The 17691-nt window shown below is 40.3% G+C and overlaps 1 protein-coding gene across 1 annotated transcript; it reads right to left on the bottom strand.

The window, feature by feature from the left end:
- Nucleotides 1-3732: 3732 nt before the first annotated feature.
- LOC118836842 (secreted seminal-vesicle Ly-6 protein 1-like) lies at nucleotides 3733-6477 on the bottom strand. Its single transcript, XM_036743988.1, has 3 exons — nucleotides 6429-6477; nucleotides 5109-5237; nucleotides 3733-3884 (listed from the first exon to the last, which is right to left on the bottom strand). Exons 1-3 carry the CDS (start codon nucleotides 6475-6477, stop codon nucleotides 3733-3735), a joined length of 330 nt encoding a protein of 109 aa, XP_036599883.1.
- Between the last annotated feature and the right edge of the window lie 11214 nt (nucleotides 6478-17691).

Here is a 17691-nt window from a genome sequence, read left to right as displayed (position 1 = left end):
TTTCAGATTAAGAAATCAAGGCTATCTACAGTCACACAAAAATTCTCTAAATCACTATTGATTAGAGAAGTGCAATTAAAACAACTCTAAGGTACCACCTCACACCTATCAAATTGGCTAATATGACATAAAAGGAAAATGACAAATATTGTAGGGGATGTGGGAAAATTGGAACATTAATGTAATATTGGTAGAGTTATGAACTGATCCAACCATTCCAGAGAGCAATTTTGAACTATTCCCAAAGGACTATCAAACTGTGCATACCCTTTAACCCAGTAGCACTACTACTAGACCTGCATCCTAAAGAGATAAAAAAGGAAGAAGATCTATATGTACAAAAAATATTTATAGCAGCTCTTATCATGATGGTAAAAATTGGAAATTGAGGAGATGCCCATCATTTAAGAAAGGCTGAACAAGTTGTGGCATATTATTGTGATGGAATACTATTGTATTTTAAGAAATGATGAGCAGGGTTCTTTTAGAAAAATCTGGAAAGACTTACATGAATTGATAGTGAAGTGAGTGGAACTAGAATATTATACACAGTAATAGTAATATTGCATGGTTATCAATTGTGAGTGACTTAGCTATTCTCAGCAATACAATGATCAAAGACAATCCCAAAGGACTTATAATGAAAAATAATATCCACCTCCAGAGAAAGAACTGATGGAGTCTGAATGCAGATGAAAGCATATTTTTTAAACTTTATTTTTCTTGTTTCTTTTTTTTAGTTTGTGTTTCCTATCACAACATGACTAATACAGAAATATGTTTTGCCTGACTGTAAAACCTATATCAAAATGCTTACCTTTTCAATGAGGGGTGAGAGGAGAGAATTTGGAACTTAATGTTTTAAAAAATGAATCTCAAAAATTGTTTTTACATACAATTGGAAAAATTTAAAAAAAGATCCTTCCAAGAGGAGGAAATTTGTTCTAGACATGGAGAACCACTGCAGGAAGATAGGAAATGAAATATAGTACATATGTAAACATACATCTGGGAGGTCAGTTGTGCTGGAAAGGAAAGTGTTTGAAGGGGGAATAATATGAATTAGACTGAAAGAAGCTAGATAACCATTTATCAAGTATCTTGTAGTGGGGATACTTTCGCAACTATGAATTGGAAAGATTGGTGCTGAGGTCCTTTTCAACTCTTAAAGTCTGTTATTCCCTGAAGACATGTTGAAAGTCATATTAAGGAGGGTTTTAGATGTCAAAGTAGAGATTTTATGTTTTATTATAGAGACAATAGGGTGCCACTACAGATTTTTGAGTAGAGGAGTAACATGTTTAGGTCAAGATTTTAGGAATATTAAAGTGCCACTTGTGTGTAGGGTGGGTTACAGGGGGAGAGACTGGAGTCAAGGAGACTAATCATCCTTGAAGAGGACCAAAGTGACATCACTATGCCCAAGTCAAGATTCAGTGTGTCTGATTGTGGCTGGTCGGGCCAATATGAGCTCAGAATGTTCTACCACAGGTTGGGCACAAATAGTCTCTATGAACATTTGGGATGGATACTCCAAACTTGTACATCCTGAATTTCCTTTGAGCTGTTTCAATTCTGCTTTGCTTATAGAGCACAGCAGCTTCTTCGATGTGGGAACTCCATGCTGAGCAGTCCTGTGCCAACATCTTTCATGTTACACAATCCTTTATAGTCTAGGCAGGAGGTTATTTTGAACTAGCATGGAGGTTATGTGAATGGAGAAAAAAGAATAGATGTGGGAAATGTTGTGAAAATGGAACCAAGAAGATACAGTAACTGACTGAATATAGGAGTTGAAGAAGTGGGAAGGGTCAATGATATCCACAAAGATGTGAATCTGTGTGAGTGGAAGGAGGGTGTGTATTGTAAACAGAAATGGAGCGCTAAGGGATCTCTTTCTATCTCCTTCTTGTTATTGAGTATTGATTCCCAAGGGATCTTTGAAAGACTGTGAAAACAGGATAGGTACTATGTAAATGGAGAACAAGTGTTGTTTCAATTTTCAAAAAAGGAAAGAGAATTGAGTCTTAAACCTATAGACCAGTGAACCTGACTTTGGTTCCTGGCCAAATTCTAGAAGGTATAGCTATGTAGATGTGATAGCTTTTTAGGATCCCGACTTCCCTCTAATCTTCACTTCACTATACCTTCTAAAAATTTTCCAGGAACCAAAGTACTTCCCCTGTTTTCGCAGTCTTTCAAAGATCACTTGGGAACCAATACTCAATAACAAGAAGGAGATAGCAAGAGATCCCTTAGCTCTCCATTTCTGTTAATAGTACCACCTGATTTTCTTCATTTTTTTCAGTTGCTAAACTTTTAAGTCACTGAAATGCTAAATTTTAGGAAAGCCTCATGACTCGCTTGTTTGTTTTTTTAGAGGGGGGAAGGCAGGGCAATTGGGGTTAAGTCACACAGCTAGTAAGGTGTGTCAGTGTCTGAGGCTGGATTTGAACTCAGGTCCTCCTGACTCCAGGGCCAGTGCTGTACTCACTGCACCACCTAGCTGCCCCTATGACATGCTTTTGTCCCAGAAAATGCTTGACCCATCAGTTAGTGCCATATACTCAATATATATATCTTGTATGTACATATTTGTTTTTTTTTGTCTCCTCAATTAGAAAGTAAGCTCTTTGAGGGTGTGGGCTATTTTTAAACTTTCTTTGTATCCTCAGTGCTTAGTACATTGCCTGGCATATATTAAATGCTTAATAAACTCTTGCTGATTAATTATGGGTTGCTTTCTGTTGCCATTACTCTCCCTAGATTTCTTGAGATTCCCTCAGTTTCTCATCTGTAAAATGAGCTGGGGAAGTAAATGGCAAGTCACTCCAGTGTCTTTGCCAAGAAAACCCCAAATGGGGTCATAAAGAATCAAACATGACTGAAACAACTAAACAACAACAGCAACAAACATGGCTGGAGGCAATAGGTCCCCCTGACCCTAGGGATCTCAACTCACATCACTAGCCTTTCTGTCTTCAGAATAATGGCCTCTCAAGGTCTCAGATATCATTTCCATATAAGCCCATTCTGTACTCTGCACTTTTGGAAGAGTTGGGTTTAGAAACACAATATAGCAGAGAGAGACAGAAAGGGGGGGAGAGAGGGAAGGAGAGAGAGAGAGAGAGAGAGAGAGAGAGAGGAAGGAGCGAGGGAGAGAGAGGAAGGAGGGAGGGAGAGAGACACACACATACAGAAAGAGACACACACACACAGAGATAGAGAGACAGAGAGACAGAGAGAGGGGGAGATGGAGAGAGATAGAAAGAGAAACACAGAGAGAGAGAGAGAGAGAGAGAGAGAGAGAGAGAGAGAGAGAGAGAAATTCTTTTCTTTGTCTTCATCTGGACTTCAAAACCTTTTCTTCTGCCTGGTCTTGGGTGTCCTTTTTTGTGTGCAAAGTTCCTATAAACCATTTAAAAAATTACAATTACAAATAAGGATGTGTGGGTGTATAAAAATGTCATTATAGTTTCACCCTTCCCCATTTCCCCTCTCCTTCAAAAAATTAGGTAAGGTTATTGAATTGCTAATAGAAACTGAACCTTCATTTTTCCAACCATGTGCAGTTTATTATGAAATAAAGGAGGCAGTGGGGACAGGGTTATGAGAAATGGATTACTTAGAATGAAGGAAGTATTTACTTCTGGATCTCCTGATACCAAAGGGCCCAAATGTCTAAAAAATGAAGATCCTGTCCTATGTGAGAGGAGTCTTCTGGAGGTTCTCTTATCGCCGGAAAGGTGAACGGGGTATAAAAGGATCATTACAGAAATTCCGGTATTTGCAGCAGTAGGTCAGAATTTTTTGAGTTCCAGAGTATTTTTCACTATTCTTACAGTTGATTTCACAGCCTGTCTGGATCTTCTCAAATGCTGTTTCTGGGGGTGGGGGTTGGAGGTAGAGTAAAGAGAAAGAGAGACAGGTGAGTTGGCTTTGGGAATCCTGCTGGTGCCACAGTGGATAGAATACTGTGCCTGGAGTCAGGAAGACTCATCTTCCTGAGTTCAAATCTGAACTCACACACTTACTGCTGTGTGACCTTGGGCAAGTCACTTAACCCTGTCTGCCTCAGTTTCCTCATCTGTAAAAGGAGCTGGAGAAGGAAATGGCCAAACACTCCAGTATCTTTACCAAGAAAATCCCAAGTGTGATCAGAAAGAGTCATACATGACTGAACAACGTTTCTCACTCATATGCTCTGCTCTTTTCTATGGCAAAGAAAGCTCACTTGCCTTGGGCCTCAAAATGAGAATGATGCTCACCAATAACCCTTATCTTCACTCCAGACAAGTCTCCAAGGATTCTCAGCAATGCTCTCAGATCGGAGAAATCTCTCCTTCCTGGGACTGAACTGACTGTACCACAGTCATAGGGTCATAAATGTAGACCCTGGTAAAGAGCTTTGAGGATATTGATTTTTCAGCTCTCTCATTTTATTGATGAGGAAACAGATGCTAAGAGATTATGCCCAGGGTCATGCAACTTGTAAGTGGCTGAGGGAGGATTCAAACTTAGATCTTTCTGACTCCAAGCTCTAGCTTTAGCCATCCCACCACACAGAGGCAGCCAGAAGAGCAGTGGGTTCAGAAGTGGCCCTCCTTCACCATGCCCACCTAGCAGGTTTGGCTCCCACAAACATTTTCCCAGTCTGCAGCACTGACTGTGCCCTTTCTACCCCACTCCTTAGTGGTCTGGGGATTTCAGGAGACTTTGGGAAGGGATAAATCAATGATAGGGAAATATCCACAGACCTCTCACCTCCTCTGTGGGTTGACTTCTTGATTCCAACCCCCAGGGTTCCATGCCTTGGACTGTATCATCCACGGGGTTCAAAAACTGCCTATCCCTCTCACCTGATCTCCCTTGGTCCCAGTAGTGGAATTATTCACTACCTCTCCCCTAAGCTCCCTTTCAGGATGAACTGTCTTCAGAGATAGAAATATAGATTAGTTTTGGTAATCTATATTTCTTCAGAGAGACACTCTGGGGATACCATGTAATGGAGGGAGGAAAGGAGAGGCAACAAACCCTCACCATGAACTTCCACTTTTGAACCAGGATTTCCTTCCCCCACATCTACCCTCTTCTCAGACACCACTCACCTGTGCTTAGGGGAGAAATGGTTCTCTTGATCATGCAAGACTCATTGTTTTTCAGGATACAGTGGTCCTCATCTACCTCACATGTGCCCTTTCTGTAGGATGCACATCGTTTGCATCTAGTGGCTCCAGCTGTAGGACAAGAAATCCTGATTTTCCCATAGCCAAGAGGGAGGGTGGGATAGGGGCAGGAGTAGACCAGAGAGGAGTTATTGGAGAGTTCATCTCAATGGAGACAGAAATAATTTATTCTCTCTGCCTCAGTGCTCTGTATAGCCTGACCAGTTTTATTATCTCCCCAAGACTTTGTATCAATGTAATCATAGCTTAGGTTAGAAGGAATATGACAATGCATCAAAATCTTGTGCCATAAAGAATCCTGGAATGTTAGAACTGGAAGGAACCTTAAAAGGCATCAAATCCAATCCTTTCATTTTACAGAAGGGAAACCTGAGAACCAGTCACATCACCAGAACAAGGACTAAACTCTCAATTCCCCCTTTGCAGAAAGAAAACCTGCTCAGTTAGCATTAAGCCAGAGCCAGTGAGGCCTCAAACTCCAATTCCTTGACCCCTAGACTGGATAGTCTCTCTAGAATTTTCACTTTTTTCCAGCTCCTGTCATTAACTGGTCATTCAAATCCAGCCACAGGCAGGACGCAAGGTGACCTGGGCTCTAGGTTTCAAAGAAGGTAGAATGGCCAGTCTGAACTCTGTCTCTGCACCATTATGCCTTATGTTTTTAACCCTGTTCTTCTAAAAAATCTTTTAGAATTGCCCAGCTTGAAGTGACCTCACTCTCCCTTTGTCTCCTCTGAAGTGTCATAGCTGCCTGTGCCTCTTTCAGGTACTTATCAAACCCTGCTTTATATTTTCCTCCTTTGTGAACTTGGCTCTCTTATTAGACTGTAAATTCCTTGTGGTCAGGCCACATTCATCTCTCTATGCCCATGAATATTGAGTTCAGTAGGAGCTGCTAAATAACTGTTGGTTAAATAAAATAAAAAATGGAAATATAGGAGACCAAAAGACAGAAAATGACAGAATCCAGTTCCTAGTGAAACCTGAAAGGGAAAGCCCAGGAGTGCCCAGGCAATGGTCTTCCTAAGCATTCAGCTGGATTATGGCTCCAACTCTGATTCTTAAAGGAGGAAGCTTGGGTGCATGAAAGAGCCAAGGGAACCTCATAGGGTCATTGATTTGGAACCTGATTCTGCTTTCTGTGCTCCTTCTAATCCTTCTAATCCTTCTGATCTCACCTTGGCTAATCTCAGGGAGCTGGAGGGAAAACCCAGGGGAACAGGGTCCAATTGGAGGACTTACCTCTTGAGAGGCACAGTAGAAAGAGACCCAACAGGAACAACTTGTACATCTTAGGCACTGAGTAGTTTGTGGCAGAGGAGCCTGAGGAGCTTGAGGGGACAGTGACCATAAGGCGTTTAGGTGGGGCAGAGGCTGGAGTAGTGATACTGCAGACCTAGCTCCTGTGGGCTCCAGCTTAATAACACACTGGGCTGTTGGCAACAGCCAATTGGGGCAGGAGTAGGATAGTGGAAGGAAGAGAACTCATATAGGTACCCAGAGTCCCCTCCTATTCTCCCTTCTCACATACAGAGTCCACCCCTCTGCTTTTCCCAGGGTCCCCTCACACACAGAGCTACAGTGTCCCAAATGTAAGAATGTCAACGTACATATGTTTTAGGCACTCAGTCAATATGTTTATAAACACTCCATGAACTGCTACTATCTGTCTAGCATGGAGTTAAATGATGTGTAATTTTCCTTTTAGTTGTATCTGACTCTTTATGAGCTCAGTTGGGATTTTCTTGGTGAAGATGCTGGAATGGTTTACCATTTCCTTCTCCAGCTCATTTTATAGATGAAGAAATGAGGCAAGCAGGGTTAAGTGACTTGCCCAGGGTCACACAGCTAGTAAGTGTATGAGGTTGGATTTGAACTTAGGTCTTCCTTCTCCAGGCCCTGCACCACCTAGCTACCCTAAATTATGTGTAAAGGGATACAGTAATATAAGGCATGGTCCTATGGAGGCACTGTGGTAAAATGGAAAGAAGGCTATACCAGGAGTTCTGAATTTGAAGTCACAGGACTTGAGTTCAAATCCTGACCCTGTCACTTACCAGTTGTGTGACTGAGAAAAACTCATTTAACCTCTCTGGTCCTCAATTTCCTCATCTGTAAAATGAAAGGATTGGATTGGACAAGGTGATTTTAAAAATTCCTTCCAGCTCCAAATCTCTGATCCTATGAGCCTGTCTTCAAGGACCTCACAATTTAGAAAGGCACCTAAAGCAATTAAATGCTCAATTGTATGGAATAGGTTTACAAATATAGGCACCATAGAATTATAATTCTGCAAATGCCCAGGTATCACCTTGGGTTATTGTTCTAGAGGGCACCTTGGTGGTACAGTGGCTTCCTAAAACACTGGAAGCACTGACTATGTCACCTCCACTTCAGTGGTTCCCTTTCATTTCCAGGATCAAATCTAGTATCTTCTGTTTGGCTCTTAAAGCTTTCCATTGCCTGACTTCCTCTTATCTTCTTAGTCTTCTTGCACCATTTTGTGGCCTCCATAATCTGAATAATTCATTCATGCTAGCCTCCTTGTTGTTCTTTACACAAGGCACTCCACCTCCCCACTTCATGGCTATCCATTTTCCCTAGCTATCCCCCATGGCTGGACTTCTCTCTCTCCTCATCTCTGCTTTTTGGTTTCGTTCAAGTAAAATCTCACTATTTACAGGAAACCTTTTCCTATTCCTCTTAATGCTAGTGCCTTTTCTAAGGCTATTTCCAATCTATGCTTTATATATCTTGTTTGTGCATAGTTTTCCCATGTTGTATTCCCCATTAGACTGTAACCTCCTTGAGGGCAAGGCCCTTTTTTTTTTAACTTTTCCTTGTATCCTCTGGATTTAGCACAGTGCCATTGCATACAACAAGCACTTAAAAAATGCCTATTGACTGATTGATAACATCGATCCACCTAACTCCTAGGAACTTGGTGACCCTCTAGGAGAAGGAAAACAACAAAGACACAAAGACGGCGATGGAGAGGCAGCGCCTGAGAGTGAAGGAAGCCGTGGACCGAAGAGTTTTTGTGTCAGTGGAAGACTTCCTGGAAACTCCTGGATCGAGGGAAGAGTTCCTAGACCAAGCAGGAAACAGAGCTAAGGAACTGGGATGGGCAGTCATATCTTGTGGAGGGACACTCCTGGACCCTCTCCTTTCCTGGATTGTGTAGATTCAGGGCAAGGGTGTCAATTTTCTAGTGACTCTGAGTAATTCTCTGTGTGCATGTGTTAGAGTGTGAGGGAGACAGTATCTGGGCAGGGTAGGACTTTTAAGTCTTGAGGAGGTGCTCTCCAGAAGGGAGGGCTGCCACTCAGAAGTATCATGAAGTATGATACACTACAAAGGCCTCTGGAAAGTGGGGCCAATTGAAAAAGCAAGATGGCTTGATTTTTTTTAGGAACTCCAACCACTTTTTCCACTTTGTAGAGACCCACTCATGGTAGTACCATAAATTTGGAGGATTTTATGGATCCCAATTATGTGGAGCTTATGAGAAGAGAAAGAAAAATAGTTCTATTTCTAGGCTCAGGCACAAGACCTTTGCAATCTTTTTGTTAATATAAATAAAACCTGTCTCATATTCAATGTCTTGTTAGCCTGAATGTTTACATGATAGCTTAGGGCCCTTTACCTTTTCTGTAGATCCCTAGACACACACCAAATTCTGCTATTCAACTTGATTTAATTAAATTCATCAAGCATTTACTATGTATAGGATATTATACTAGTTGCTGGGGATTCAAGTCTGACAGCCAATAAACATTTATTAAATGCTTGCTATGTTCTAGAGGCAACTAGGTAGTGCAGCAGATAGAGTTTTAGGTCTGGAGTCGGTAAGATTTGTCTTTATGTGTTCAAATCTGGCCTTGGGCGCTAAGTAACTGTATGACCTCAGGCGAGTCACTTAACTATGCTTGCCTCAGTTCCTCATGTGTAAAATAAACTGGAGAAGGAAATGGTAAACCATTCCAGTATCTTTTCCAAGAAAACCTCAAACAGAATCACCAAGAGTCAGACAGGACTGAAAATCACAGAACAACAAAAACAATGTGCCAGGCACTGTGCTAAGCATTGGGGATGTAAAGGAAGGCAAAAAACAGGCCCTACCCTTAGAGAGCTCACAATCTAATGAAGGAGAATACATGTTGACAATTATGCATAAATATGATACACAAGGGACAAATTGGAGATAATCAACATAGAGAAGGCACTAGAATTGAGGGGGATCGGGAATGGCTTCCTATAAAAGGTAGAATTTTAGATATTTGAAGAAAGTCAGGGAAGCCAAAAGGTGGAGATTAGGATGGAGAACATTCCAAGCATGGGAGAGAGCTAATGAAAATGTCCAGAGTCAGGAGAGGGAGTGTCTTATGTGAAGAATAGCAAGAAATCCCTGAGTCACTGAATTTCAGAAGTGTGTGTGTGTGTGTGTGTATGTGTGTGTGTGTGTGTTATCTGAAGCCTGCAAAGATAGGTGAGGGAGTGCTACTAACCGGGGGGATGAGTTGAGGTCTTGTGGAGGACGTGGCATCTGAGCTGTGCTTCAAAGGAGATTAGAGATTCTAAGAGGTGGAAACCAAAAGGTAATGCATTCCAGACATGGGGGAACTGATGGTACAAAGTCTTGGAGGCAGGATATTGAACTTTGTGTGCAGAGAATAGAGGAAATGCCAAGCAAGAGACATGAGGTAAAAAGAAACTCCGAGACTGAATCTGGTCTTCACCAATCCAGAGCTTCAGTTCTGGGCCATGGGTTGTATAACCATGGAATCATTGAGTGTTTTGACTGGAAGGGATTTTTAAACTTATTTTGTACAACACCTCTCATTTGGCAGATGAGAAAATTGAGGACGAGAGAGGGTCAATGAATTTCCCCCATGTTGTGGCAGAGCACAGTGCAGAAACGGGGTATCCTTAATCCTTATGCTGGTTTCTATCTCCATATTACCTTTAAGAGTGAAATCAGTGTGAGTGAGTTTACAGAAAGGATTCATAGAGAAGTAAGACTTCTTCTAGGACTTGATGAATGGGCAATGCCTAGATAGGTAAAATTGGGGAGGATATTCCAAGCAAGGAGAACAAAGTCCCTGGAGGTCTAATGTTTGGGATTTCTACTGACTAGGCCATAGGAGGAGTGTTTCTATTTTCATGGCATTAGCTCCACTGTATGATGGGATGCCATAGTTATTGTAAGAGAATGAGAGTGGTCTGGAGTTTTGGGACCTTGGGGCCAGACCTCCAGTGTTCATTCCTGGAGTGATCACTGATTTGATGTAGGTTCAGAAAAGGGAGTACCTCAACTCTCATGGCTCAGTTATCCCGTAGGAAAAATGGACTCCAGTGACCCAAAGGGAGGATCAGAGAGCAGATGATGTATGGGGTTGTCCCTTGCCCTCCTATGGGACAGGGCCAAATCTCATCCGCTATAAGCCAACCAAAGCATAACTAATATGTGTCCTGCTCACCCAGCTGAGGGGAACTTGCTAGCCTGTTCTGAACATTGTGCCTCATGCTTTCTTCCTGATAGTATCTCCAACTAGAAGAATCACTCTTTTCTTTTAAAAAATTTTTTTTTAAATTATTTTTATTTTTAGTTTACAACATTCAGTTCCATAGGTTTTTGGGTTCCAAAATTTCTCTCCCTCCCTTTCCTCCCTCCTCCCCCCAAGATGGCATGTAATCCAATGTTGGTTCTATATTTATCTTCAGATTGAACTTATTTACATAACAGTCCAGTTGTAAAGAAGAATTATAACCAATGGAATGAATCATGAGAAAGGAGAAATGAAACCAAAAAAGAAGGGAAAAAAAGAGAGAGCAAATAGTTTGCCTCCATCTGCATTCAGACTCCATAATACTTTCTCTGGATGTGCATAGCTTTTTCCATCATGAGTCTTTTGGGGCTGTCTTTGAACCTTGCATTAATGAGAGGAGTCAAGTCCTTACAGATACTGTGTGTCTGTAATCGTGGATATTGATCTCCTGGTTCTGCTCCCCTCACTCAGCATCAGTTCATGTAAGTCATTCCAGGTTGTAATGAAGTCCGTCTGCTCCTCATTTCTTATAGCACAATAGTATTCCATTACATTCATATACCACAATTTGTTTAGCTATTCCCCCATTGATGGGCATCCCCTTGATTTCCAATTCTTTGCCACCACGAAAAGAGGTGCTATAAATATTTTTCTACATATGGGTCCCTTTCCCACTTGTCTGATCTCTTTGGGACACAGCCCTAAGAGTGGTGTTGCTGGGTCAACATTTTTGCCCATTTTTATAGCCTATGGGCATGGTTCCAAATTGCTCTCCAGAATGGCTGGATCAGTTCACAAATCCACCAATAATGTAGCAATGTTTCAATTTTCTCACATCCTCTCTAACATTTATCATTTTCCTATTTTGTCATGTTAGCCAATCTAACAGGAGAGATGTGATACCTAAGAGTCATTTTGATTTGCATTTCTCTAATCAATCGTGATTTTGAGCATTTTTTCATATGCCTATAGATAGCTTTAATTTCTTCCTCTGAAAACTGCCTGTTCATATTCTTTGACCATTTCTCAATTGGAGAATCACTTGTATTCCCACAAATTTGGTTCAGTTCCCTGTATATTTTAGATATGAGGCCTTTATCAGAGACACTGATTGCAAAGATTTTTTCCCAGTTTTGTGCTTCCCTCCTAATCTTTGTTGCATTAGCTTTGTTTATACAAAACCTTTTCAATTTAACATAGTCATAATTATCCATTTTGCATTTTGTAACACTCTCTATCTCTTGTTGTGTCATGAATTCTTTGCTTTTCTGTAAATCTGCTAGGTAAACTATTCCTTGCTCTCCCAAATTGCTTATAGTATCAGTCTTTATTCCTAAATCATGAACCCATTTTGAATTTATTTTGGTATACGGTGCCCAGTTTCTACTATACTATTTTCCAATTTTCGCAGCAGTTTTTGTGAAGTAATGAATTCTTAAGCCAGAAGCTGGATTCTTTGGGTTTATCAAAGAGTAGATTGCTATAGTTGCTGACCATTGTGTCTTGTAAGAATCACTCTTTTCCTTTCCGTTGAAGTATTACCTAAATGTTTAACCATTTCTTGTATTCAAGAAAGGTTTCTGAGGTGTTTGGTCTGTGAAGAAAAAAAATGACACTGTAAGCAAACCTAGGATAAGCTGTAGCTAAGAGTAGGTTTATCTGCTCAAACCCAGAGGCAAAATTTGTCATCCAATAGAGACAATGGAGTCCAAAAGACAGACCAATGGACAATGATGATGGACAATGTCTAAAGTAGTTTCTGATCACTTTCCATTCACAAGAGAATTCAGCCCCTACCTTAAAATCTAGTGCAACTGTTTGATCTTCAAGGCTCCAAGGAACTAAGATTGGGCACTCTAGTGTCAAACTTCAAATGCATAATGTTTATGTTGATAAAGGAGAGTCTAAAATCCATTTAAAATGCCAAGGATAAGATTAGTTGGGACAGCCAGTTGTTGGAACATGCGTAATACCAAAAATTTGTGGTTTGAGGTGCTTGGTTAGGTGATTAAATCCATTAATCCTCTCTGAGACCTGCTGAGCCTCCCATGGCAAATGCATACCTCAGCTGCTCAGAAACTTTGCCTAGGTCAAAGTAGCTTCAGGGTCATCAGGGTCACCTCAGAGATGCTCACACTAGGCTTAGTCTGGCTATATGGGCATACCACAAAATCAACATACTCACATCCCTCTTCCTCCCCAATAATTAGACAAGTTAATTTTATCTCAGGTAAAACTGAATGTTTTCAGTTCTGACCACATGCAACTTATTTAGGAAAGAAACCAGGCAGTAGGAATGAAAATATGGGAAAAGCATTTCTCAGGCTCAGTCTATAAGACCTCATAGATCTGTTTGTATTTATGTCTATTCGGAATGTGTGTTGGCTTTCTAATAGATGCAGTGTCTCCTACTGGTCATGTAGCTCCCCTTCAAAGATGCATGGCAAATGGAGTGGGGAGGAAAAATTCTCTCTTTTTCTATTTCCCCTCCCTTCTTTCCCCTACCACCATGGTATTTTCACTATAGATAGCTCACCAACATAAGCTCATTGTAAGGAACAATTTTCCACCAATGAGAATTCTCCAATTTTGGAATGGGTTACCTAGTAGGTAATAAGCTCACTATCTTTGGGGTCTTTAAGAAGCTAGCTAATCAATTTTTGGTAATCACCAAATTAAAACTTTAAAAATAATCATGAAATAGCATATCATTAAGAAATAATGGAGTTCTGCGACAAAATGGTGGCAAACTGGCCAACTATAGGCTCATTGACAACCACACTTGTTGGAGATGGTATTAATGCTTTTTCAGGTGGGGGTTGAATTATATCACATCTGAGTTCTCTAACAATTCTAAGATTCCATGATTCTAAATAAGCAGGATGAGTGGAATAATAGGAGTTGGTGGGGCAATTTACAGAAGGGATTCATATGGACTTCCTAGATACTGGATGAGGATAGTCTTTTATTTGTAGTCAAAAAAGAAGAGGTTTAATGCATAGAAAACTCATCATCACATGGAATCAAAATCCATTGCCATTTATTGTCACTATTTTAGAAGTGATCAAGGGGTCTAAGTATATATCAAGCTACAGATAAAAATAAGAATTATAATGTGTAGGCAGCATGGTACAATACCAAGAATGCTGGCTCAAGTCAGAGGATCTGGGTTCAAATTTGGTCTTAGATACTTACTAGTTGGGTAATCCTTGGCAAGTCAAATAACCCTATTTGCCTCAGTTTCCTCATTGGTAAAATGATCTAGAGAAAGAAACAGCAAACAACTTCACTATCTTTACCAAGAAAATTTCAAATGGGGTCACAGAGAATCAGATAAGACTGAAACTCCTCAGCAACAAGGAAAGGCTTCAAAAGATAAAATTTAAAATATGTGTATGTGTATGTGTATATGTATGTGTATGTATATGTGGGTATATAATGTATTTTATATGCTTATGCATACACATACATATATATGTACACATATTATTTGGAGGCTGAGAGATGATTAAATAAGGGCTGTTGATTTTATAGAAAAAATTTGGTGAGTTGTTTGGTGGGTTGGCGTGTCAAGAATGGGCAGGAGAGGAAGGATGAGGGTAGGGGCAGACAATATGCAACTTTGTCAGAGTTTTTTGATGAAACCAGCAGCAGGAGCATTCAGCTAATGAGAAGACTTTGGCTGCTAGCTCCTGATGGGTTGAAGAAAGACAAATTGGAAGAGAGCTTCAGGTTCTAGCTATTGCCCTTTAGCCTTTGTTGCACTTTATTGCCTGCTCTGGTTTGACAGGGAAAAGCAGAAAGGGGAAAGACAGGTTTTGCAGTTGCTTTGTTACATGATAAGAGGTTCTGAAATTTAATTTAATAATACAGAATCTGGGTGAATGAAAAACTGTGTATACTCTGTTGTCTTGCCCAGAGAGTCAGCATGAGCCATGTTGCTTCGAGCTTTGACCTTATAGCATCCTGATGAGAGAATAGCTGGCTGGTCTGGTCTATAGGATCCAGAGAGAGCCAGCCTGATGAGATGTACAGTTCCCTGGCTTAAAGGAAATTTCTCAGTAAATTAAGAGTATCATTCTTTTTGAAATCTCTGTAGAATTTGGTACTGCTTACCATCATCTTCTCCTGGCCACTTATCCCCTCTCTTCTCTAGGATTTTGTGACATAGTTCTATCATGTCTGGCCTCTCTTTCTCAGTCTCCTTCCTCACACCTCACCTCTTAGAACCTCTTGTTTGTTTAAAGACTCAGCTCAAGTCCTACCTCCTGCACGAAGCTTTTCCTGATCTACTTCCTAATGCCCTCTGTCCCAAAATTACTTTGAATTTATTTTGTACAAATTCATATATAGGCATATATGTAATATATCATACATGTATATTTATTTATATATTTGTATTGTATATACTTGTATTATATATGTGATACATATGAATTGTAGAAAGTAAATTCAAAGGTTATATATTTATATACATACTTATATCTATATATGTATATGTGTATCACATCTTTACATATGTAATTTCTGTCCCAGAGCCTATTGATTTGGGACTCTCTCCATATTGGTGGAAACAAATGCCCTGCCTTGCATGAAGGGCAGGGCAGAGTTGGCTTCCAGCTTCCAGAGGGAAGATAGAGGATACCAACCCCAATTCGGGTTGCTAAAGGAAAAGACCCTAGGAAGACATGAGAGGAGCTGGCAGTCTCCATCATGTCCTTATCCTTAGCTCTCTACTCTAGAGACTTTAGGGAGTTTCCCCTTTGTTGAGGTCTAGAACTCTCTGTCTTTGCTCCCAATGGCAGAGCTCCTTCAATCTATATTGTCTGGCACACATTCTTTTATGTAGACATCCTCTGATTTGTTTTGCTATCATTTGGATAAATGGGTTTCTTTGTTATTCACTATGTGTGTTCATGTGGAACTTGTGTTTGTCCTTCGTTTTCGAAGAGGACCATGACATCAGGGAAATGATGACATGACTTGCAGTTGACTTTGATTTGAGTGAGGGAGGGCTGTGCAAGGTCACCAGCCTCACTTGCTCCTCAGAGTCATCTGGGTCCAGTGGTCAGATATTCATCAGGATGGCTGGAGATAAACCAGGATTCAATGGGAGACCCTGGCTCTTTTAGTCTTTTAGTCTTTTCAGGTTCTCATTTTGAGTGAGGTAATAGCCATTCAGTGAATAGGCCTCTTTAAGAAATGAGTCAAGGGATGGCCTCTTTAATTAGAAAAAAAGAGAAAAAAATAAATCAAACTGGGAGGGGAAGACCCTCAGGGATGCAGGTCAAAAGAGAAACAATTACTATTGACATTTGCTCTGAGCCAGGAGGGCCCAAAATATAGCCATTAAAGGTGGTGGGGAGAGGAGGCAAGAGATGTTTATTCCGCCTCCCTTTGAGCCACACAGCAACAATCCATGCTATGGGTGCGGTGGACAGACTCATGAGATGAGGACCTCATTACGTGTGTATGTATGTGTATGTATACATTACACATTATATATACAGATATACATCTTGTTTCCCCAGATTGAATGTTATCTCTTCAAGTACAAGTTTTTCTTTTTATTTCTATAGATGTAGAACTAACTACAGTGCTTGGTACATTGTAGGCACATAATAATTGCTTGTTGATAAATTGATTGGCTGAAGAGCTGTGTCCTGCAGATTTGCTATAGGTTGAGTTTGTGGACATTCTGAAAATATTCTACATCTGCTTTTGGAGCGTCAAATTCTTCTAAGCTTCTAATGAGATCATCAGCACAAGAATATCCCTCTCTCAAATGATGTAATTTTCTCTATCAGGGTATAGTTCTAAGAAAAAGCCTATAAGAAAAGATGAAAATGAGTCCAACAGGTCAGGGTCCTGTAAGGTTTAGAAACAAAAATTCTACAGACAAAAGAACAAGATAAAGGTTGGTGGAAAGTATCACTTGAGTTGTTAAGACAATATTGGACCTGGACATCCAGTGCAACACTTCTATTTGCTTTAATACATCCCTAAGGGGCATTGTCAGAGTTAAAAACAATTATTAAAACAGTGGTGCCACATATAAGTTTGAAAAGGCAGAAATGAAATATATGATGCCACATAAGGCACAAATATTTCATTTCTGACTTTTTAAACTTATATTTTTCAAACTTGGCACTTCCAGTATTGTGTAGGCACAGTTGGGCATGCTGGGCAGGTTTTTGAAATAAATCAAAATGGCATGGAAGCATGCTGTTACTCCATGGTCCAATGGGTCTTGGAAAGATACGATTCATCAATATTTAAAAGACCCAATCATGTAAAATGTTTCCATATTTATCATTTTGTACAAGAAGATTTGAAGAAGGAGGAAAGAAAGAAGGAAGGAAGGAAGGAAAGAAGGAAGAAAGGAAGAAAAAAAACAAATAGAGAGAAAAATAGCATGCTTCAGTCTGTATTCATATGATATCATTTCCTTCTCTGGAGGCAGACAGCATACTTCATCATGAGTCTTTTGGAATTGTCTTGAATCATTGTGTTGTTGAAAATAGCTAAGTCATAGTTCACTATACAATAGTGCTGTTATTGTGTACAACATTCTCCTGATTTTCACTTTGTATCAGTTCATGCAAGACTTTCCAGGTTTTTCTGAAATCAAGCTTGTCATTTCTCATAGCACAATAATATTCCATCACAATCCTATACCATAGCTTGTTTGGACATTCCCCATTTGCTGGGCATCCCTTCAATTTCCAATTCTTAGCCACCACAAAAAGAGCTATAATAAATATTTTTGTGTAGATAGATCCCCCCACTTTTAATGTCTTTGGGATATAGACCTAGCAGCAGTAGGGCTGGATCAAAGGATATACAGAGTTTTATAGCCTTTGGTCGTAGTTTCAAACTGTTCTCCACATGGTTGGATCAGCTCACAACTCCACCAACAGTGCATTAGTGTCCCAGTTTTCCCACATCCCTTCCAA

Source organism: Trichosurus vulpecula, chromosome 2 (genome assembly GCF_011100635.1).
Source record: "Trichosurus vulpecula isolate mTriVul1 chromosome 2, mTriVul1.pri, whole genome shotgun sequence".
Classification (NCBI taxonomy): domain Eukaryota; kingdom Metazoa; phylum Chordata; class Mammalia; order Diprotodontia; family Phalangeridae; genus Trichosurus; species Trichosurus vulpecula.
The sequence above is the reverse complement of the archived record's forward strand: the minus strand, read 5'-3'. Positions and strand labels throughout refer to the sequence as shown.

Excerpts from the sequence above, each read along its gene's own strand:
- LOC118836842 (XM_036743988.1), bottom strand. The coding sequence starts at position 6,477 with ATGTACAAGTTGTTCCTGTTGGGTCTCTTTCTACTGTGCCTCTCAAGA. Across the intron at positions 5,238-6,428 it reads TCTACTGTGCCTCTCAAGAG|CTGGAGCCACTAGATGCAAA; the intron begins GTAAGTCCTCCA and ends CTTGTCCTACAG. Across the intron at positions 3,885-5,108 it reads CATTTCTCCCCTAAGCACAG|AAACAGCATTTGAGAAGATC; the intron begins GTGAGTGGTGTC and ends CCCCACCCCCAG.